At 37.9% G+C, this 24,984-nt stretch overlaps 1 protein-coding gene across 1 annotated transcript in view; it reads right to left on the bottom strand.

Annotated features, from left to right (window-relative positions):
- Window positions 1-1,170: 1,170 nt before the first annotated feature.
- The window catches only part of TMEFF2 (transmembrane protein with EGF like and two follistatin like domains 2), a 250,121-nt gene continuing 226,307 nt past the window's right edge, over window positions 1,171-24,984 (bottom strand). Inside the window, exons 8-10 of the mRNA XM_087949547.1 lie at window positions 13,519-13,642; window positions 10,397-10,555; window positions 1,171-1,575 (exon numbers count right to left, since the gene is read on the bottom strand). Coding sequence (XP_087805673.1) covers window positions 1,479-1,575; window positions 10,397-10,555; window positions 13,519-13,642 — 380 coding nt within the window. The 3' untranslated portion in view covers window positions 1,171-1,478. The remainder of the gene's footprint in view (window positions 1,576-10,396; window positions 10,556-13,518; window positions 13,643-24,984) is intronic.

The raw sequence follows: 24,984 nt of genomic DNA, 5'->3' as shown, positions 1-24,984 counted from the left end.
CAGCCCAGAGAAGAAATGGGCAGCAAGAACTTTGAATCAAAACATTAAAAACCAGGGTGTGAGGGATGGAGAAGTGAAGGCATACATTTTTATTTATGCCCAAAACTTAAGCAAAGTAATTTTGACACCGACTAATTAAACAGCATTGGATTAGACTACTGCAGAGTGCACTTGCATCAAAGTACTCAAATTGAATGGGGCATTCCTATGACTGACTAAATTGCTGTCCTTCCCCTCCAGTTCTGATTAAGAAATGGAGGATTTCTGTTTGGGGAAAGTCATAGAATTTGAAAAGCTCACGACCAAGAAGGGATTGTGGGTGGTTAGAATGGAGGAGACACCAATATTCTGAGCCATTCCCCATCTATTTCTCTCAAAAGGATGCATAGGAGGGGGAGCACTTTTATAGCACATATTTTTCTGGCCAAATCCAAGTTATTTTCAGACTTGATTTTTCTTTTGTTGGCTTCTCCCATGTTCTGTTTCGTTTTTGGAACGTTGCCCTGTTGATGGACAGAGAGTTGGAAATCCTGAGCTCCTGCACATAAATTACTTCCAATATTTCATGGGGTTGGAAAGGATTTTTTTTTTTAAAAAAAGAAGCCTTAAGGTAAGGATTTTCAAGTAGGGACCACGAGGAAAATTCAGGGGGTGTGAGAAGATATATAAAAAAGTGACTGCTGCACAAAAGAACTCATAATGATTTCAAATGAAAATCTGATGAACTGGGAAGGCTGAGGGGATGGGCATGCTGGCAGGAGGGGAAGGAAGCACTATAAAGTTTGACAGTGTGCTGTAGGAAGACGGGACTGAATGGTGGGAAGAACAGGACAGGGCTGGATGATGGGAAGATTAGCGGTAGGTTGCTGGAGATCTGGGGGATGGAGACCAGATGGGTGTCTTTTCACAAACATAAAATGGGAGGCAGATTTAATGGACATTTGGCTGGGGAAGAGTGAGACTTCCTAAAAAAAAAGAAAAGAAAAGGAGCTCTATGCCAAAAACCTTTGCAATCGTTAACAACGGGAGCCTACCAACAAGCCCATCAAGGGTTGAGCATATGTGTGTATATGATTTATGAGCTAGATGTGTAACTGTGAAATAGAAGCACCTTGAAAAGAGAATGCAGTGGTTAGGATACAGCAAATTTAAGAAAGCCAAAAAAGGAGGTTTTTTTTTTCTTCTCATCACTGAGTATTTATTATATATAACAAATACATGAAAAAGAAAAAACTATATTGTGTGATATAAATAGTTTATATACATTACAGAAAAAACATCAAGACAATGTATACTATTTCAAATATATCCATACATAATCAAATATAGCTGTAGTACATGTTTCGTTCTGTTTTCATTGGTGTCGATTACCACAAATGCAAGGCAACATGTGTAGAACTTTTGTCTATAATACTGTATTTTGTAAGTCCAAGCTCTCTGCAGTTTACTTTTGCCATTGTGGAAACATGCTCTCTCTTTTAAATTAACCTGGTTGATGCTCTTGTTGTGTTGTCTGAACTGTAGTGCCCTGTGTTTTGCTTTTGCCGGTGAATTCTGTTGCTCCTGGGACATTTCCTGAAAGCAGCCAGGGAAGAGAAGGGAGGAGAAAGAAGAGTGGGAAAAAGGCATGAAATTTGCTTTGCTAAATGACAGCTGAGAATTGCAGCTATTTAAGGGCAACTGGAGATTCTAGCTGTCACTCTAGCTCATCTTCTCTTGACTGCACAGCAAAAGAACTAGTAAAGAAAGGCAACCTCCTGCATACCCAAGGGACCCCAGCTTTAATTTTGGAGCTTGGAAATGCCAAGCCATTCCTCCTAGGATCTGGCTTGCATGTGGAAAGGTCTGGTTTCTCAGCCCCACTTTCTTAAGCAACAGGGGCTTTGTAGCCATTGAAAAAGGGATGTATAGAAAACCATGGAGAACATACTGCCTTCGTTTTTAGTCAGCTGGGGGAATATGAAAAAGGAATAAAGATCATCCTCACATTAGCTTTAATTTGTCAATGCCAATAATAAACCAGCAGGTTGTTCTCCCACCCCCAATTGATAAAAACTGTAACAATGTCCAAGCAGTGCAATGTAAACCGTACACATTTTTAATCATCAGATGCTCTGCTAGAGGAGTAAAAAACAACTTTAGAGGTTAAGAATTATGCATGTCAAAAGAAGGTCTTATATTGCATGTTTACAGCGCAATATCATATGGCATTTGTTATTTTCGGCTTCTGAATAGATCTGGATATTATCGATGCATCACAGACCCTAGTCTTTTGAAATGCCATCAGGATCAACCATCAAATCCCACCATCAAGGAAACATAATGACAGTCTTCTTCTGTGAAGGATTGAAATGGCATAAGTCATGGCACCGTTTTCCATTATCGTGGATTGGGAGAATAGCTGCATTTAAAATTACTGTTCTCCCTAAAATCTATTTTTGTTTCAAACACTGCCAATTTCTTCCTTTGCTACTTCATTTCATATATTCCAAAGAATTTTCCCGTCATACATGCCCTGAATTGTTGGAATGGGATGTGGTGTCAATAAAGTAAGTTGCTATAAAATAAATAAATAAAAATGTGCTAATTATTTTTTGAAAAAAACTAGGATTGGTCAAATCACTAAATATAAGTAAAAGCATGATGGAGACTGAAGCATACTGAATTCAGTATGAATTCAGTATTTTAAAATGTTATTCAATTATTAATTCAATTAATATAGTTATGAATTTTCAATTAACTCATATAATAAGGAATTCAAGTAATAGTGGGTATAAATCAAGATAACACTGGATTCTTAGGTACGGTAATACAATTGTTCTTAATATTAAGAAATTAGCATTTATTATCTCAAATCTATAACTTACTTCAGAAATCTGAAAAAAGACAAAAACAAATGCTGGTCCCTGATCCTTCTCTCCTTCTCCTATTCCTTGCCCACCTTCAGTCCAATTCCTGTCTAAAACATATATTTATAACCTTTAGCAACATTTTAAATATGAATTAAGTGAGATCATGCAGTGATTGGGACTTAAAGGGGAAAACCCAAATGTTTAACTTCTTAAAAAAATGTTGAGTTGCCTTTTGCAACCTTTGGGACAACCACGATCTGGATGATCGAGAACCTCCATAGACATTAAAGGGAAAATACATTATTCAGTGGGCAAAAGTGCTCAAGAGAATACCTGTGGGCATGTTCTTCAAGAAATGGTGCCCTTTCTAAGCTTCAGATGGCTGTGCGATGCAATCCCAAACAAAGATGAATACGGTTCAAGAAAGTCCCAACAAGATGATTGATGCTCACATAGATGTATTGTGGACTATCTATTTCTCTTCAAATCTAGATTGTGGCTTAGTTCCTGGTGCATAGCTACTTCCTTTAAACTCAGTGAATCTCTCTTATGAAAACATGTGCTTATATTAAGCCTACAGGTTCCCAAATAGACAGTCTTCTTAGAGAATGATTTGGAGTTTGGACTTAATGAATGTCATTAAAAATTTGAATACTATTTAAGTCCTTTAAAATTGATTTTAGGAAGCCATCAGGAATAAATCCTGAAAAGAATACGTATGCAGCACCCTGTTAAAATTACACTACATAAATTGTAACCTTTGTAGGTTATATTAAGGGTTAGCATATATTATCACTTTTGGTGGTAATGTATACTTTGTAGTTGAGAGATTTGAAGTTGCTGAGAAAAATCAGCTATTCACAATGAACCCTGTTATGCCTTGGTTTATTGTCTATATTTCTTAAGGTATATAAATTGATTCATCATAAGAAATAGATTCAATTCCTTATGTTAGTAGCTACATGCATTATCATAAAACACTGAAAAACTAAAATACATCTTTAAGCAGATCAATGATAGTGGGTTGATACTCTAGCACAAGAGCAAAAAAGCTTTGAAAAACAATTGTTTCAAGTTTGCCCTTTTTTTGTGGCAATATTTTTAACAATGTTTTTCCTACCAGATTGTTTTTTTCCCAACAATTGTTACTTTGATAGAAATATTGAATATGGATATTTTTCTTTAATGTCACACACGTTTTGCAAGATATAACAGAAGGTTTGTGCTATCTGGGTAGAACTGTCTCCTTTGTATACGAGCAGTCATTAAATTGTGATGATGTGCCTTTGTGATGTTTGGAAAAATGGATTTGGAGGGATGTTTTGCTTGTGCAATGCGGCTATATGGTGACCTTTACAAAGTTGAATTATTTGAACAGCCCTTTATATTCATGGGCTTCTGTTTCTCTTTCTCGCTTTTCTTGCTTCAATGTTCATTGTTTTTTTCAGTTTGAATGCTGCATTTTTAGTTTTTGTTTTGATTTTTGTCAACAGAAAAATGAATTTTAAGTTCTTTAATTATCTGAACCTCTACAATAACTCCATTTATGAATATTTATACTATAGTTTAAATAGGTTTAGGGAAATTGCTGATGCTTATAGTTGAATCTATGCAGCTCATCAGTTACATCTTGACCAATGGGACTTAAGTTCTAAATAAACAGAGCTAGATTTGTAACCATTGGCATATTTATCCGGAAGTACCGCTGAACTTGATTTAGCCTATTTTGGAATAAGGAAAAAGTTGTCTTGTTATAGCAGAAACCTTTGGTCTCGTTTTTTTTCTGCTTTGGCTGTCATAGAAGCCACCCATGGACAATTATTAGATCTATATGGGTTTCAGAGGGAGCTTGGGCTTTGTCCTGTAAGTCTGGTAGACAGTTTAATGGAGGCTTTAGGTCTCTGCTGGGAAGGTTGGAACATTCCTGTGTGAGTATTCCCTGTTCTTTGATCCTATTGGATATGGTTTGCTGAGGAGCTTCAGGAGATGAAATAACTAAAGAGATGCATAAAGCATGATTGCTGAAAGACAAGGATCACGTCTGAGAATGTATATGTTGTGGTTTGCCAGCAGCCTGTGCAGATGGCAGCAGAATTGGACAGCGGGGAAGAACAGGGGCCAGTCCAGGAGTCTGGAGAGGACTTGAACGAGGGTCCTGCATCCGATAGAGAGATGGGACCATGACTATCTGGGAGTTACGTGCTGACTCCGGAGCCTCCAGAATCTGGCAGCAGTGAGGCAGAGGAACAAGGGAAGCCTGTTCCCAGTGCGGATGTGCGCAGAGCTGCCAGAAGGCAAGAGCAACTAAGACAAAAGGGGCGACTTGGGAGTAAGGCTTGGAGGTGATTGCCCCTCCCATAAAGTATAAAGGAAGTGCAAAGGTAGAGAAACCTTTGCAGGAAGCAAAGTTGTTCGCTCTGTTTGGATTAAACCTTGAAGCTCTGTGTGGACTTTATACTTCGGTTGGCTTTTTACAGTTAATTTGGCACTTTAGTTGTTGGCAGCAATTCAAAGGAGATAAAGGTGGGTGCTTATCTTGAGAAACTGTTTGGGACTAATTACGGGCTGGGAATGATGTAATTCCCAGCGTTGAAATAAAACAAGAGTTGTTTGGACTAAGCTTGTGCTTAATTACGGTCTCGGGAAGCCTTGGTCAGAACAGTATAAAAGGGATTACATTGTAGTTATAAGAGGGAACACAGTTGTTTTCTACTCATTACATTTTCATCGAGTCACCTGGCATTGGGTCTGTCTGTCTCATGCACTGGCTCTTTCCCATCATTTCTGCCTACCACATAAGATCTACCAGAAAAGTGGGTCTTCATGTCCCATCCACTAAGTAATATAATCTGATGATACCTAGGAAGTGCAGGTCCTTTTTCTGTTGACAATCCCTGAAAGCCAGTTTTCCATCCTACCTCTCCAAGCTCTGGACCAGATCAGGGTGGATCATCTGGTGTACAGAGCATGTTTTCTCCCCTATCATGGTTACTGTTATCTTTACTTGTTTGTTTTTAGGCTTTGTATATGTTTTTAATCTTTACATGACCTAGACTCGGTATTGTGTCAGGTGGCTTTATAAATGTAAATTACAGTATTACCAACCACCTAACTCAATAAGATCTGCAAAGGTAGCAGGTGGAAATGAAAATGGACCCACACAATCCCAAGACCTCTTGTTTCCTTAAGAGATCTTGTATACAGTGTATCAATCTTGGGGTTGTTGTAGCTAATGACTTAACTTGTGTGCACATTTATATCCAGGCACCAGAAGGGGAGAAAAAGAAATATGAACCAGAAGGGGAGAAAAAGAAATATGAACAAAGAATGTGTCTTCCATAAGATGACAGAACAACTGTTTCATCAGGATGCTGAAATGAGCACTGTGGCACTGCTCCTTATATAAGTGTGTGTTTGTGTTTGTGTGTGTGTGTGTGTGCGTGCGCGTGCTGTCATGATGCACTTACAAAAGAGGTAGGACTTGTATCACAACCCTCGTATCATTTGCCCTCCTACCCAAACCTTTGTCTCCCACCTTCTCTGCTACTAACAAAGCCTTGGGTCAAGCAGCAAACATAGGTCTGTATTTCTTCTCACCTCCTCCTATGTTTTTAAATTTTAATTAATTAATTCCATTCTTCTGGGTCTCCTTCCCCATCTATTATACAGGATCTAGGAAAAAAAATCTCCAGATATCCTGTTTTATTTAACAGTTGGTTTAGAAGGCATGGAATGGAGTAACCATATAAAAACAAAGTGCTGAGTCAAAAAAGCAGAAAGCCCATGGAAATATATCACTTTGTACACATGGATCCTATTAAGGGCCATGTAGAGAGTACATTCAAGAAGAAAATCAGAAATAAATGGATGCATCAATAGACAATACATGATTTTTAATTTCACAATCCCGTGGCAACTGCATTTGTGCTGGAGGTCACCTGGTTTTGTCAGGTTCATTTCACAAAACAGTAAAAATCCTATTTTAGAGTTTGATTTAGGGTTTTCATGCATTTCCTAGCTCAAAAGGATAGGAATGCAAATGGCAACTTTTCAGAGACATAGTCAGTTGAACTCCAATGGCTATGTTTGGGAGCTACAAGTGGTCCCCAACAATATAAATTAATGCAACATTATAGCTTAATATTTATTTATTTTGCTTTACATCCTGATTTTTCCTCCCATCTCCTCTTTTTCCTAGGAGAAAAGCAAAATATATGCAAGTGCCAAGATGATATAATATACATTATGTAAGATTTTCAGGGGAAAAAATTCTGAAGGAATTTCCTGAATGGCAACTAGCTCTGATAAGAAATGGCAACTTCTACCATGATCGTTCCAAATGGCCAAGTCAGACTAACATTATTTGTGAGCATAATGTTTCTGGAAGTTGTTGTTGAAGAGATCTATCACTTGAAAAAGAAATATAAGATATCCTGTTGGCATCTTAAATAAGCATATACTGTCTTGAAGACCAATAGTTTGCATTAGGACTGTAACTTTGTTGCTTGTATCCTTACGATTTATATTGACTGTTTCCTAGTATGATTTGATTGTTGATTGTACCCTATGACTATCATTATGATTCTTGATTCTTAATGAATGTACCTTTTCTTTATGTATACTGAGAGTATTTACACCAAGACAAATTCCTTTTGTGTCCAATCACACTTGGCCAATAAAGTATTCTATTATTCTATTCTATTCTATTCTATTCTATTCTATTCTATTCTATTCTATTCTATTCTATTCTATTCTATTCTATTCTATTCTATTCTTTGCATATTTTTGTGATTGGGGACTGATGTTTGATTTTAATGTGTAAGTGGCTATCAACAATATGTTTGGGTAGATGTGATTTTGAACATATATGTGTGTGTGCTTTATGGCCTATGCCTGGCAGAATTTGTAAACTGGAAGGAAGATTACTTGAAGAACATGAGGCAGCACCATTTTTCAGTTTAGCAGTTCCTTTCCCATCTCCATCCTTTTATGTACGCTGTATTTTTGGCTATTATTTTTGTGTTTCCTGAAGCCCACTTTAATATTATACATTGGCCTTTTTCAGTAGGGGAGGGTCTACTCTTGAGGGAAGAAATGATGAACGTAGCTTGGTCGGCAACATCTCTAAGATTCAGCAGACATTTTTCTTTTATGCCTTTAGGTTGGGAAAGGATTTATGAATTGTTTTGTATCTTTTCTTGATCTGAATGTGAGATGTAGATGCTTAAGATATAGTGGAGCTTCTTTTTTACTTTCTATAGGAAACTGCTATGAATTTTTTTCTGTTTCTCATATTTAAAATCATATTTTAAAGGCATATGATTTATAGAAGTAGCTGCAGGAAATTTGAATCACTTTCTGATGTTTGGAAAAAAGCCTGAAGAAATTGTGAAGATGGAAGAAACTGAAACTTTTCTTCCCAAACTGGTTGTACACATTTTTGAGGTGTGTGTGTGTGTGTGTGTGTTTAAGACAGCTTTTGAATTCTGGAGACTGCCTGGACAAATCCCTGCAGTTTTCTTGGCAAGTTTGTTTGGAAATTCTTTTGCCATTGCCTGCTTCCCAGGGCTGAGAGGAACTGGTCCAGCTGGCTTCATGCCTAAGGTGGAACTAGAACTCACCATCTCCTAGCTTCTAGTCTGATATTTTAACCAACTGACATTTTTTATGAAATTAGGTACTGAAAATTAATTATTGATCGATAGAGCAACAGTGCTTCAAAGATGCTGAATTCAGAAGAATGCATTTGGAGGAACTGTTTCAATGACAACAAATTCCATTCTCATATTTGAAAATCATCTTTATGCATTATAATACTCATCTCTCCACACAGAATGTTTCTGAATTGTCTAAATTGGCTCCATCTTCCCTGTCCCGATATATTTTATATGATTGTTAGAAGACCCCCCCATAATGTGACCCCTTTTTCTTTTTTGTAGCCTCTATAACTAACTAACTAACTAACTAACTAGTTATCTATCTGCTAATCTCACAACAATGAGCACACATGGATAATTAAAAACACCAAAATAGAACATAAATTTAAGTATGCTGGAGTCTAAAATGTTTCTGTTTTCAATCTATGTCAAAATCCAAATTAATCCACTAGCAGGGCCATGTCAGCCTCTCAACCCAAGTTTGAGGGAAATGTCCAAGTCTTCAAAATCTTGGGAAGGCCAGAAAGATCAAGGACAACATGATTTCTGGGGAGATGCTATCCATATGGCAAGTTCCACAATAGAGAAGGCATGATTCTTAGGTCCCACAAGATGACATTTTTTGATGGATTGGTCCGGGAGCATCTCAGCCATATTATTTTGGTAAGGCATGAACAAATGGAGCCCTCTGCATCACATTAAAATTCATGATCAGACCACAGCTGGTGGAGAAGATTGTGCTACAGAATCTCAGTCTTTACTGGGCAGAAAATAGTAATAGCAATAGCACTTAGACTTATATGCTTATATACTGCTTTTATAATGCTTTACAGCTGTCTCTATAGTTTACAGAGTCAGCACATTGCCCCCAACAATTTGGGTCCTCATTTTTCCCACCTTGGAAGGATGGAAGGCTAACTCAACCTTGAGCCTGATGAGATTCCATCTGCCAAATTGCAGGCAGCTGTCTGAAGCAGAAATAGCTTGCAGTACTGCACTCTAACCACTGCGCCACCGAAAACAATATTCCTTATTATTCACCAAAAAGTATGTTTCTAAAGGGCTTTCATCTAAAGAGGAAAACTTAGAGGGAGATGTTTAATTGCACCCTCTCACATTTTCTGAGTGGTCCATAGTTGCAAAAAGTGAGAAAGACTGCCTAGAGGTAGCCAGGATGCCTATGGCAAGTGAACGTTGTATTGAAAGACTGGTACATTTGTAGACTAGGAGACTTTCAGTGAAGCTTGCTACAGCCATTAACATTTCTAAAGAAATCAAGGATTCCCTAGAGCATGACTTAGAAAAAAAATCACTGATCTAAATGAAAATCAAGTCATTTTTCAAAAGTTACTGTATTTTAAAAATAGGGCTCTGAGAAGGTTGGTTTATAATTCAAAGACTAAGATATATATATATGGACATTGCATTTTTGCAGTTTTATATGATTGCCTCTTGTGCTTTGTGCTAAGCTGAACATCTGAAGAAAAAACCTTGATGTTCTTAGTTTGTTCTAAGTAATTCAGGAGTAATACATGTGCCAATCCATACCATTGAAAACAGGAAAAGATTATCCCATCTGTAATTAGTATTGCTTCTCAGTGTCTCCAGGCAGCTTCTTTTTAGTTATTGATTAGATCGCTCTTTCTCAACCTGGGCAATTTTAAGATGGGTGGACTTCAATTCCCAGAATTCCTCAGCCAGCATGTCTGTCTGGGGAATTCTGGGAGTTGAAATCCACCCATCTCAAATTTGCCAAGGTTGAGAAACATTAGATTAAACCAAAGAAGGGATACATGATACCTGCATGCTGGCCTTCTATTTTTTTACACTGAGATGTCATATTCTGGAAGAATGTCATTAAAAAAACACCCCAATACTGTGACTAACCTTGTAATGCAGAGAACGACAACACAGATGATCGCAATCTGAATTGTTCCAATCACTGCTGCTATTAAGACATACTGAAATCGAACTGGGCCTGGAACCACATACAAAACGCTGTAGTCTTTCTTTTCACAGTGTTGTCCAGTGTAGCCCGCATCACATCTACAATGAGAAAGTACAGATGCCTTCACTCCTTTGTCTGCAGAGGTAAATTCATCTTCAAACAGAAGAGAAGGTTCTTGACAAGCTTGATAACTGAATCAAGAGACAGTTGTTGGGCATGCTTGATATAATAACTTTCTGAGGCCTTTCTAATAACTTGTAAGCCCCCCCAGAGTTACCTTGTAGGGAAGATGGATGGCATAAAAGTTTAATAAATAAGTAATAAATAAGTAAAAGGCCAGTTATATCTTTCAACTGAAGAAATTGATGTTTGTAAGGTAACTGCCTATCTCAATATAGGCTAAGTTAAACATGTAGGTCACCTTTCCCCATGTTGGCTTTCATATGTGCTGGGTTTCAGTGCTTAGTTAAAGGCCACAATGGTTGAGGATTTTAGAAGTCCACCACATCAGAAGAGCCTATATTTGAACAAAGCTGATCAGTGAATTGTTATTACTCTTTATTAAATTACTTCATTTATACTACTATTTAAATCAAATAATCCAGGACAAAGTTGATACTGCATTGGCATCTTAAAGAAAAGGAGAATATTAAGCCAACCACACTATTAATCTGTTCTGGATGAAACCATCTCTAGCCAGGGATAAAATAAGGCCTGCTGTTCAACACATCATTATCACTTCTAGCTATTCCTAATTTGTGAGCCTCCATGAGCAAGGGCATGGTGGAAAATCTGCTTCAATTGGATGATATTACTGAATTGCACTCCAGGAGTCAGGCTGCTTTGAGGTCCTTTGAAGGACTTTCTGGAATGCATGCTCATACAAAGGAAGTACCTCCCCCGGAACCAGGCATATCCCAGAGACCTTGGAAGGACCTGGACAGCTGAATAGCTTGATCCACAGCTCTGAGAAGTAGCATCAAGAAACAACAGTTATACCGTTCTCCCTAGCATTAGCATAGAATAAATGTGACCATAGAAGAGTCATGGGCTTAAATTTAGATCTGCTTCTATTGTACATAAGGTAGAAGTCCCTGGAAGAGATCCCTGGGAGATCAATACAGATTTTTTCCTTGCCTGCAATGGACTATACTTAACCGTAACTTCCCCACATCCTTTTTTTAAAATTAATTTATTTCTTTATTTGTCAAACATGTATAAGATAACAAATGTAAGTATGAACATAAACAAGAACAAAAGAAGTAAATACAGATAAATGGGGACAGTAAGACAGGGACGGTAGGCATGCTGGTACGCTTATGCATACCCACTTTAAGGAGCTCTTAAGAATGGGGTGAGATCTACGGTAGACAGTTTGAGGTTGAAGCTGCGAGAGGTTGAGGCTGTAACAAAGGAGTCGGGTAAGGTGTTCCAGGTGTTGACTACTCTGTTGCTGAAGTCGTATTTTCTGCAATCAAACTTGGAGTGGTTTACCTTGAATTTGTATCAGTTGTTTGCCTGTGTATTATTGTGATTGAAGCTGAACAAGTTGTTGTCAGGCAAGATATTATAGCAGATAATTTTGTGAACTATGCATAGATCGGACCTCTCTTTTTCTCTCAGCTGAGCTCCAATGCTGGTTCAAAATGAAAGTAATCCACCCTAGGAGTTATTCTAAAAGAATGAGGGTCCTTCCAACCTCAGCCATGTGCATCTTTTCTTTTAAATCTGGACTCTTGCTCAGCCTTCAACATGCTGCATGCATTGAGTTGGTTGTGTGTGATTAACAGAAGGTGTTCATATGCCATTCATTAGCTCATTATCATTGCTCCCTTTGTTGAATTTGCTATGTTTGCTGTGGATGTTTTATTCATAATTGACTGTGGAAATCTTAAATGTTAGGCCTAGTTATGTTAATTCTTGGGAATTATGTTTGAATTACAGCATTCTATAAATGGAAGGAAAATAAATGAATAAATAAATATTGGAGCAAATCTGTATTTACATGAAGTAGAACTAATACCATCATAGTACATCCATAGTACATCCAATCTAGCTTTCTAACATTTTTTTTAAAGAGAATGATGCTGCCTCCATTGCTTCATATGCTGGATTAGAGTGAAAAAAGCAAGTTGGAATTCTGTTGAATCAGTCAAAAAACCAGTCATTAAAATCTGCAAAGGATTCTGTTCTACAACTGGCCTACAAGAAGCCTAGGAGAAGCCCTAGGAGGCATCACAGAGAGCAATAGCAGTTACTTATTTATAGTCAACTTTCAATGTTTCTATGTCTGTGATGCCAAACATTTGCTGAAAAGATGGCCAAGCAAGACCCCTGTCCAATCTCTTTGTTGGAGTTGTCTGAAGGACTGTCCACATGCTGCCTGTTTTCATTCAAGCAGTCAATCTAGATTTCCTTGGATATTCCTTGCTCAAAAGGCACTTCCTATATTTCTCATCGGTTTATTTTTTCTATACCTTGGAGTTCCTCTGGGGGGCTCCAAAGTCCTAAGTCTGACAGCTTAGGGGGCTGGAAATCCAACAATCTACCTTCCTGCTTGGCCTCAAACTTTGCTATTAAGTGAGAGAAGACAAGACTGACTTAAACTCCATTACATGCAATTGCAATGCTCCTTTCTGAAACTAACCTTATTTCAACCCTCATCAGTGCATATCTTCTGTCTTCAGCCATTTTCCCACATGAAGAAATTGATGTTGACATAGTTCTTGACTTTTGCTCACTGTGGGATTTCCTGGGACAAAAGCTGTTGGCCATGTGCTAAAAATCAACAACAAATACCCTCTGGGCCAGCCTATGCCCCGTTATGCCTTTTTAGTTAGGAATGTATTGACAGACATTGCAGGAATGCTTTTATAAAGAGATTAATGGTGCTGCATAATTCAGTGCTACTTGGCTACATACATTAGATATCTCTGTGCATAATTTAGATCTAGAGTAGATGAGGGTTCAGCAATTTTTTTACTGCATTGAAAAAAAAAACACATTTCTTTTTACCAGGTGTTCCTTCCTGTTCAGGTGAACAGTTTGAAGAAAAAGTTACCTGCAAGATGGCTCCAGCATATTAGCAGAATGCTCACATTTTCCATGCATGCAGAAACCATTGTAGTGTTCTGGACATGGAATGTAGATTCCCCTGGCACTTTCTTCCAGCTTGTTGGCATTTTCTGTGAACAAGAAGCTCTGTCTGTAAATGCATTGCTAAGAGAGAAGGAGGAGGAGGAGGAAGGAAGGGGAAGAAATAACAACAGCAATACCACACTTTTGCACTTCATGCAAAGTAGTCTTTAGGTGGGGAAGCAGCACCACAAATAATTTCATACTTTAATATATGTTTCTTGGTTTATGAAAAAAATAGGCATGATAAGAAGTTTATTTGCAATTCTTTGCAATATTGAAATTCTCATATTATGTCATATGGTACAGAAATGGCTGATCCCGGCTGCCTCCTCACTGATTGCTTGGGGACACCTTCTGTGTCCAAAATTCATAGTGATTTATTATCCATGCTGCAAAGTAGCAATAGCAAAAATTGTAACGATTAAAGTAACCTCAATCTAGGTGTGTGAGTCTTCGACACTAACCAAATAATTAACAAGTCATTCCTCTAAATGCTGAGGTGTATACTATTAATTAAAGATTAGTTTAACCACTTTGCAGAACTGGGCCCACAGAGGCTTCTGATAAAAGTGCTCTTTTTTATTAGCTCTTTGCTAACACTAAAGCCTCTGACTTTACCCTAAATTAGATAATGCATTCAGGAAAAGTCATTAATAACACAAGAACATGGCAAGTTGACTTATCACACAGAATAATTTGTCCTTTTACTTTTGCTCATTTTATTTATATTTTAGCATAAGCTAACTTCCATTGTCCAAACTAATATATGAACTCACATAATTATCTTTTGATTTTTACAGTTCTTAGAATTTTGCAAGGCAGTTCTCCAAAGTAGAAAGTGAATACAAATATATAAACATTGCACAAAAATCTATATAGAAGTTGTATACAAAAAAGCAAATGTTAAAGGAAAAGACAAAAACATGATACTGACTGAGGTTGACTCAGCTTTGCATCCTTCTGAGCAGAGGTGGTATTCAGCAGGTTGTGACCAGTTCTGGAGAACCAGTAGTGGAAATTTTGAGTAGCTCAGAGAACCTGCAAATATCACCTCTGACTGGCCCCACCCCCTTCTATTCCCTGCCTCCCGAGTCCCAGCTGATTGGCTGGGTCTTCTTTTGTTGCCCTGCACAGGAGAACAGAGCTGGAAAGCAGGTTAGTGGGGTGGGGAGGGAATGGGATTTTGCAATAACCTTCCCCCAGGAGTGGGGAGGGAATGGAGATTTTACAGTATCCTTCCCCTGCCACACCCACCAAGCCACACCCAAGCGATGCCACAGCCACCAAGCCACGCCCACAGAACTGGTAGTAAAAATTTTTTTGAATTCTACTGAGGTTGGTAAAATGAGGACTCAGATTGTTGAGGGAAATATGCTGACTGTAAATGGCTTAGAGAGGGCTGTAAGGCACTGTGAAGTGGTATATAAATCTAAGTGCTATTGCTATTTTAGACAAAACAGCATATGCTATATGAAGCTTCATGTTCAATCCATATACATGGGAATGTGGATGAATTTCAGAAAAAGCAAACTATTGATAATTATACTTCTTAAATGTAGTCAAAAAGCATTCCTCTTGGTTAAAAGTGATGACAGGTTTATTTTAGTGTAGAATTGTCCAGAAGACAGACAGACAGACAGACAGAGAGAGAGAGAGAGGTGGGAGTAGGACTCAGTATTTCAATTCTCATTTAACTGCACATTTATTATGGAAGTGTAATAAAGTGTATTTAGCTAACTGGATATAAATTTATTTATTTTTATTTATTTATTTATTTGATTTGCCAATTGTTTACAAGATAATAAGTATAAGTGTATACATAGTTGTGAATACATGAAATGGGTACATATAAGAAAAATAAAAGAATAAGAGAAACAATAGGACAGGGACGGTAGGCACGTTGGTGCGCTTATGCACGCCCTGGATGCACAAACTGGATTTGTGCATCCAGGAGAAACATTAAGTCTGGTCAGCAATTTACTTTGGAATAAGCCTGGCACCCCACTTGATTCGTAGTTTTCACTGAATCTGAAGGTGATAGCCAGATTCCACGCATCTGATCATCCTTCTAGATTTGTAGTGAGACCAAGAAAAATTGCAGGAGTTCATCCAGAACTGTAGGCCTTGACCAAGAATGGACAAGCTACAGTTGCAAGCTGCACATAGCTCTGCAATATGTATATTTACATTTTTGTGATTTTTATTTTAGTAATTATTTTTAACACTTTTTATAATTATTGTTTTTACATATTTGTACAATTTTAATTGATTCTTGCATACTGCCCAGAGTTGCTGTTTGTGTGATAGGCATCCATGTAGATGTGATAAAAAATAAACATATACATATGCATTGGCTGTAAAGTTTAGATTTATGTATTTATGTATTTATTTATACTATTTATTATGCTTATATGCTATCTGACTCACCATGGAGCTGACTCTGAGTGGTTTAACATATAAGCTGGAGTGTTTGGATGTTTTGAGAGGGTTCAAAATACCTTGGATAAAACTAAGAAAGCAAAATGGCAGCACATAGCTACCATTGTCAGAATGCAGTATTGCAGGCTAATTTTGCGGACTGCCAGCAGTTCTATTCTCACAGGCTCAGGGTTGACTCAGCCTTCCATCCTTCCAAGGTCGGTAAAATGAGGACCCAAGTTCTTAGGAGAAATATGCTGACTCTTAACCTGCTTAGAGATGGCTGTAAAGCACTACAAGTCTAAATGCTATTGCTATTCACCAAGCTCCAATGAATTCTGCCTCTCCAACTTGATCAAGGAGATTTGGGTCTTCTCAACCAAGCAATATATCTTATCAAACTTTTCATTCCTGTGCTCTGGGAGTAAGCTGCCCAGAGGTTCATTTAGTCTTGGAGTAGGGACTGGCTGCTTTATAGTCTAGTAAATACATATTAATATATACCTCATCTCATCCAGGTTACTGCAAGTAATTATAGTACCTAGTAAAACAGACAGCCCACACGTTACTGAAATACCCAGGAGTTTACACTTTCCTGCTGCTTTCAGATATCAACCATGCTACAACATAAAATGTTGCTAGGTCCTGAGCAGCAGTGCTAAAAATTTTTTTGGAGGATGATGACCTTTGCCATAAACTAGACTTAATGAGCCCCTTGTTTGCTACATTAGAGTGCCCTGTAATTTGATATAGTCTTCTACTAACCTTTATATTCCCCTATACCCATCTAATGTGCTTACCCTCTCTTTAAATTCTTTTAGCCTCTTTTGAATCTATACTTTTTATTTTAATACATATACATCTTCCAGCTTTTCAAAAAAAAAGTTAGACTCTCATGTATCTTCTATGTTTTTAAATGGTCTACACCCACCCTCATTATACTGTTCTAGGGCTATAATAAACATTTATTAAATACATATTCATTTCTGAAGCTCTTTTCTTCAGAGTTAACATCTGTCAAAAAGCAAAGAAGTGGTATAAATATTGAAGAAAACATTTCATGATGTGCAAACTAATTTAGAATGGAAAAAAGGGCTCAGTTGAACCCCAAGATGAATTTCCCTTATCATAATTTTAGTGCAAGTTTCTCAAATCTACCTGGAATGTAATGTGTAATGTGTTCAATGGGGCTTCTTGGATGCTACACAGAATCATATTCTCTACTTCTCTATTGACTTTCTTTAACCTGGAGATCTTCAGATATGTGGCCATTGCCAACTCTTGGACTTCTCAGTAACCTGCCAGGTCATGGTGAAATCAAGGGATTTTGTTTCCTCATATATGTATCAAATTGCAATTTTAGACATTCAGCATTTTTATTTCAGCCCAAAACCTTGACAAATTGCTCCTTTGCATAATCTCATAATTCCAAAAGTCAGATTCTGCAGGCAATATATTTTAATTATTAGACCAAGGCCTTGGTTTCCCGTGTGATAATCACATTAGGAAAGACCATGGGTATTTCTTTATGGCACAGTTTTTGTAATTATTCATAGAGTAATGCTTCAGATTATGATTATTTCAACATTAATCACTTTTCAGTTATATTATGTTTGACAGCTCATCTTCAAATACCAAACTCTCACTGTGCTTATTAGATAGGAAGGAATTATTTTTGCTTTATTGAGGTAAAGTTCCTCCCCCCCTTTTTTTCATCCTTTGCTCTTTATAGCCAAATTTATATGGAACACAGAAATCTCAAAGCCTAGTGACAAAATATCTCTTCCTGTAAAAAACAGGTTTATCTAAGTTGTGTCATTTTTGACACATAAGCAATTTACCTTATGTTTGGATTTTGAAGGGAAAAGCATTACTTCCTTTTAACACTCTCCACTTATTAATCTTATGCAATGAACAGGTGCAAGAGAACGTTATAGCATGGGTGGCCTATGCAGTGGTGCTTTTCAAAGAGATAACAAAATGACAGTTCAACAGTTGGGATGTGACTTCACAAATAGAACTCTTTACTGAAGACTAAAAAGCTGTATGCAGGGGTTTAAGGTCTTATAATCATAATATTTGTTTCAACAAATTCTAAGTGAGCAGAAGGTATAAATTTTGACATGGTATAAATTTTACACCTTTCTACAAGTTTGAGTACATAGTTACTATATATGTGCGCTTGTTTACAGATTCAAAATAAAACGACAGTGCATATGTCAAATGTAGAAGCCTTGATATTCTTCCAGTTGATTCAATGCCACTTTGTTTTATTTTACTACAATGTTGTTAGTACCTCCCTCAAACGTCAATTCATTCATTAGGCCTATAATCAGTCAGATAAAAACAATTGTATAAGGGAAGAAAAACTCTGACCCTTGCAAGTTATGAACGTGGTTCTATTTTCAATAACAGCTTTCTAAGCAACAGTCTCAGTATCTGGAAATGAAGATAATTTGCAAAGCAGGGAAGCTTTATAAAAAAAATCTTAATCCTTTCAACTAGCAATTTCAACTGTGAAAGACTATTAAGAAATGGAAATTACATGGAACCACTGAATCAAGGCAAAAATCTCTATTAGAACTACCTCCAAACTGGACAGATGACTACAAATATGCTGGAAAGTTTAGCTGCCATGCCTCTAAACGTTGTTCACAATACAACAGTGTTAATACTACAAATGGTTGCATAGGATATCTGTCAGAAAGAAACCTGTTCTCCAACCTAGCTACAAACATTGTATACTCTAAAGCACTGTTTTCTTATAGTGTAGTCCCAGGAACTCTGGGGTCCCTCATGATCCTCTCAGAAATTTGTGAAATCAAAATTATTTACCAGGCTATATTGATAAATAATAGTACTAAAGTACTAAAATTCTATCAATTGTGAGAAGTGGTACTGGCAACAAATGTACTCATTTTAATTTTTAATATGGCAAATATTGATAAATATGTCCATACAAACAAAAGCTCTTTTGGGGACCTGTATATTTTTTTAAAAATGGAAAGGAGTTTTAAAAGAAAAAAGTTTAAGAAACACTGGTCTAAAAATGTAAAAGAAAACATTGATAAACCTGAAATATTTTGGAATAAAGTGTTTTATATTGATGATAAATGCCTTGGAGCAGGAGTTCCCACTATTGGGCCATGTCTGTTCAGAACCAGGCCACACAAGCAGGCGAGCGCAGATGCGCATGCCACACCACTTGTGTGAGTGGCAGGCGCATGCAGTTGTGTGTGAAGTTCCATTTGTGTGAGTGGTGGGGGGGTGTACTCACTGCTCGCATAGAGCTGTGTGTGTGAACACACACGCCTGTCTCTCACATGGAACCATCCCCTCTTCCCCCCGCCGGTCTGCAAAGCCAAAAAGGTTGGGGACCATTGCCTTGGATATATCGACACTAGATATATTTGGAAGGATGAAGATTTGAAGAAAAGACTCCATAATAATTGTTAAATACGGGAGATATTCTGTTATGTTTGGGGATTTGTTTGTGAATGGTATAGGAAGAAGGAAGGAAGAATGGATTCAATTTATCAACATTTCCTAGAAGCTAATGTTCTACAGATTGTGAAAAAATTGCAGATGAAGAGAAGTGATAACTTCAGCACATCAACAATCCAGAACATACCCTCAAATTAACTCTTGAAGTACTTATTGGAAAGGAAGATAAACGGTTTGGAATGGCCTTCAGAGTTGTCAAATGTGAATTGTTATTGAAAATCTGTGGGATGATCTCAAGAATGCAGGCAAGGAAGCCATGGGTTGAGTGAAAAGAATTCTGCAAAGAAAAATGGGGGAAATTCCAAAAACAAGAACAGAGGTTCTTAGCTGGCCACAGGAAAGATTTGGAAACTGTCATTTTGGCCAAATAAAGTGTTACAAAGTAGTGATTGGAAGGATACCCAAAATTGTGCACCTACCGCATCCACAATTTTCTTATTTCAAATCTATAAAGAACTTAATGTTAAGAATAAGTATGCATTCAGATTAGGAGACAAATATCTTTATATCATAAAGAGGCTGCATTCGCCTCTGCTCACTTAGGAACTTTCTGAAAATACAATTTAACCCAGAATTACTTGAACTTTTTCATATCCCTGGAAAATAAATGCAGCGTTTGTTTTACGATTTTATGGCAGCATTGCATGATAGAGTACTTGTTACTGCACAATGACAATTGGAAGATTTGACAAAACTTTCTGTAGAGCCTGGGAAATCACACTTTTTTTCAATGGTATATTCCTTGATTAACCATAGGTATCGATTTTTCATTCCAGTTGCTGCTACAGACATACAATTCAGAAAGAAGATCTCTTTATGTATTACTACGAAGTAAAACTGAGGTTTGTATCAGTGATGAGATTCAAATTTTTTTTACTACCGGTTCTGTGGTGTGGCATGGCTTGGTGGGCATGGCAGGGGAAGGTTACTGTAAAATCTCCATTCCCACTCCACTCCAGAAGGATACTGCAAAAATCCCATTCCCTCCCCACCCACTAACCTGCTTTCCAGCTCCGTTCTCCTGTGCAGGGCAACAAAAGAAGACCCAGCCAATCAGCTGGGACTTAGCAGGCAGAGAATAGATGGGGGTGGGATCAGTCAGAGGTGGTATTTGCTGGTTCTCTGGACTACTCCAAATTTCCACTACCGGTTCTCCAGAACTGGTCAGAACCTGCTGAATAGCACCTCTGGTTTGTATGGTCAGTCTGATATACTGTACCTCTATCCTTCATTTTGTCTCCAAAAGCTGCCTGGAGAATACCAGACATTAAGCATACCCAAGTTGACACTTTCACTCTGCCTAATAATGCTGGCTCTGCAGCTTTGCCACTGAATAACCTAAGAACGTCACCATAAGCCATACATAAACTGAATATACTCTTTCTGTACTAAGAAGAATTTAAAATTGAAAGCTAACATGTAAGTATGAGCATAGCCTGCCAACATTATTTAGGATTAAATCAATATGCCTCCCATGGAACAATCTGGCCCACCCCCACAAACCTCTTGCCTCTTCAGTCTTACAGAAAGAGTCTTTGGTGGGGATAGATATTCATTTAATTTTCCTTATGTTTTGTAGAGAAACTACCCCAATTCTGGGAAAGATATTGTAGGCTCATTCAATTTCTACTAGGCCCAAATTTAATATGAATAGATCATCTTCTCCCTTCACTTTAAAATTAACTAACAGCACCAGTTGCATATACTTTTGTTCAGTCTGGGCACTCAGAATGAGAAGAGCTGAAAAAGTTGCCTTTTATAAGCCTACTCAGACGCAGGTCTCACTAGATTTGTTGTGGTTTATTCTCAGGAAATCATGGCTGAGTTTGGAGCCTCCTTGCAGAGAATTGTCCAATAAATCTCACCAGGCCAGTAACACAGTAGCAGATTCTTCCGCCTTATTGTTTTAAGGCCAGTATGAGATTGTTTCAGGAAGCAGCTTGTTTTCTATAGTAAGTCTGGATTTGTTATTTGAACAGTGCAACCCTCTATTTGCCTATTCAGATGCAAATGCAACTGCAGTCAATGAGGATTCTTCCCACAAAAGCAGGTATTAGCTGGCAGTCTCTTTGGAGAAACTTGAACAATAAATTCACCTTGCATGTGCTTCTAACCAAGTCCTCCCCATTGCTGTTTTTCCCCCCTTCCCTTCTTTTATATGCATACAACATCAACTCCTCTTTGATGAGTTGCATGAACTTAGAAATTTGAATTATAAATAATACAGGTAGTTTTTGATAATGATTATTCATCCTGTGACTGTTTGAACTTATGATAGCAATTTGCCTTTAGACTTATACACTGCTTCACAGTGCTTTACAGCCCTCTCTAAGCGGTTTACAGAGTCAGCAGATTGCTCCCAACAACTCTGTTATTCTATGATTCTATGAATCTGGCTCCTCATTTTATTGACCTCGGAAGGATGAACGGCTGAGTCAACCTTGAGCCGGTCGGGATTGAACTCCTGGCAGTGAGCAGTTGCATTTTAACTACTGTGCCATCAGCATGGCTCTTTTCTGATGGTACTGAATGAGTGGTAGGTGTGACTAGTCTTCGTATTTATAGTCACTGCAGCATCCCTGCAATCACATGATCACGATTTGCGATTTTTCCTGCCAGCTTTTATAAGCAAAGTCAATGGGGAAGCTGGCAGCAAGTTTCAAGTTGCAGTCATGTGAGGTTCACACTTTAGGCCTGGTGCGATTTCCACTTAATGTTGGCATCACCAGAACTTCTATCACTAAGTGGCATAGTCATGTGGTTTTTCAACTCACAACTATGTCACTTATTTGAATTCTAAATTGATCTTATCAATTTTATAAAGTGATCTTCAAAAATCGTATTTTCCCAAACTTTGAACAAGAAAACCCAGTTCAAATTGTCAAAGGACTTCTCTGCAGCTAAGACCAATGCAGCTTTTTTTCTTCACTATGCTGCTCCAAATGTAAATGGACAATATGGCCATGCAAAAATATGTCATCATTATTCCAGTTTGTTAAAGGAAGTGCCATCTCTCTAGAGAAACTAGATGAACATTTAAAGAAACAAAATTTACCAAGGATTACAGAGGAACAGAGAGGGATTAATGAACGGACCTATAAAAATAAAGTAAATTTCTGATGCTATAAAGAAGATTAAACTAGGAATGTTGCCTGCACCAGATGGATTATCAGGTTCTTATTATAAGTGTTTTGAGGATAAACTTTTACAATCTTTACCAAACACAATGAAATCTATCCTACAGAGAGGAAAGATGCTAAAGAGTTGGAAAGAGGCCAACATATGGAAAGAGGGACAGGTTTTGACTTTAAGAAATTATAGTCTGTTATTGAATAATGACTACAAGTTGTTCACAACAAGCTTAGTTGATAGACTAAAAACAATTCTGCAAGAATTTATTTATGAGGATCAACAAGGGTTTTCACCTAAAAACAGTTAAGGTTATTTGTGTTTTGTGTTACCTGCAAACAGTTTTTTTCAGGGAACACTAACAAAGATGTAAACAAAACTGCTTGATCCATGGTTATAAGAAAAATACAGTTTCATAACTGTAATATGTAAATAATGTTTAAAGAAGCTGAAATAAGACAAAGCTTATTATTGTTAATTAAGTGGCACACATTAACCCATGGATTGATTGTTAAGGCTTGCTGGTATTTATGAAAATTAAACCAATTCAATCTTTTTTTTTTTTTTTTTATAAAATAGCAGCAAGTATTTAAAAGTACTTGGAGTTGTGGGTAGTCCAACACCAAGGTTTTTTTCAAAAAGTCTGGACAACCATTTGTATGAAATAGTATAGGGCAGGGGTGTCAAACTCAAGGTCCATGGGCCAGATCTGGCCCGGGGGGGGTGCTTAAATCTGGCCAGCAGGGCCGGCTTGGAAATTTCAAAGGACCAGTTTGCAATGCCTCTGGTGGCTAAAGTGGTCTGTGTGCGCCCCCCCCCAAGCCTCGTTTTCACCTCCATGGCCTCCTGCAGCACTCTGCCAGCCGAAAATAGGCCAAAAAATGGCCTGAAAACAGGCGGAAAATGGTTGGCAGAGTGCTACAGGAGGCCCTGGAGGGTGAAAATGAAATGCGGGGGGCATGCACAGACCCCCCCACCCATGTCCCATTTTGGCCAGCAGGGTGCTGCAGGAGGCGTCCATCCCATCCTCCCACCGGCCTGTGGAGGAGAATTACAATGCTGATCTGGCCCTCGAAGAATTCCAGTTTGGCACCCCTGGTAAAGAGAGCTGGACGAAAAGACCTCCAAGGTCTCTTCCAATTCTGTTATTTTGAATATGAAAATAATCTTGTTGTGTGTATCAGTATTTTTATGGTAGCCAGTTTTTTTAATATTAAGAGAAACTATCAAGAGTTCAGAATACAAATATAATTACTTCCATTAATGTTGATATTTTGGAGGCTCTACCAATTCATGGCTATTTTCAGCATACAATTGTATGTCATTAACTGTCAGCCCAACAAGATAAACTAGACAAATGCCATGAAGTCCCATTTATCTGATTGTGTGGGCCTTCCTTCTATCTGTCAGAGCATGTCCCCTGCTTCAGGTTTCAATTACACACTTAAATACGGTTGCTATGGAGATTAGCATTTTACTCATGGCTGAAGGAATAACAGTAAGGAATGTAAAATAAAACAAATTCTCTGGAAAAAAAGGAAGTTTGCCTTAATGTTTTTACTTTCAACAGGGGAACATAAGAACAGTCAAAATCCAGTCCAAAGTTCAGAGAGCCAAGTCAGATTTGTCAGTCAGTCCAAAGGTTAGGTTTCAGGAATCACAAGCAGAAACACAGGAATAACTGAACAGGAGACCAGACTCTTGTTTCCAGTAAAGGAACAAGGGTCAGAGCTTCCTTTTAAATCAGAGCTGCAGACACACCAGGCATTAATCAAAAGATTTACTCCCTTGCTTGGTCAAGAAACCTCTGCTCTGCTCTGATTTCTACTTGACTGGTGTAGGAGGTTGGAGACCTTATGTCATTCTCCTTTGACTGTTCCAGCTGTCCAGATGTACTTGAACAGCCTTATGTGATTCTTGGCTTGATGTTTCCTGAGACTGATATTTCACAGGTCCAGCTGGAACAGCTTCTTCCTATATAGAGGCTGAGGCCTGGGCCATGACAAAGCCATTCTCTATGCCTTCTACCTTAACCTAGAAGATTTCATCTGGAAACAGTCTGATGATTTTGAGGTGCCTCTGATGGCAACAAACTGCCAATGAGAAAATCCTCCCCCTTTTTAGTGAAAAAGATTTCTGATGAAATTTATTTAGCATGAAGGAGTCTGGTAACAGACCAGGGAGACTTAGGACACAGTGAATCTTCAACCTTGCTTGCTGCTGCTCTCAAGATCCAATTCTGAAACTTAACAAGATTAGAACATTGTCTCCCATGTGCTTGGTATGGATTCTTAGCAGAACCATGTTATATCTTCCAAGAAGTAGTGGACTATTATAA

Source organism: Notechis scutatus, chromosome 1 (genome assembly GCF_049901735.1).
Source record: "Notechis scutatus isolate UNSWTSFEM ecotype Mainland chromosome 1, rNotScu1.2, whole genome shotgun sequence".
Classification (NCBI taxonomy): Eukaryota; Metazoa; Chordata; class Lepidosauria; order Squamata; family Elapidae; genus Notechis; species Notechis scutatus.
This window is presented reverse-complemented; position numbering and strand designations above follow the sequence as displayed.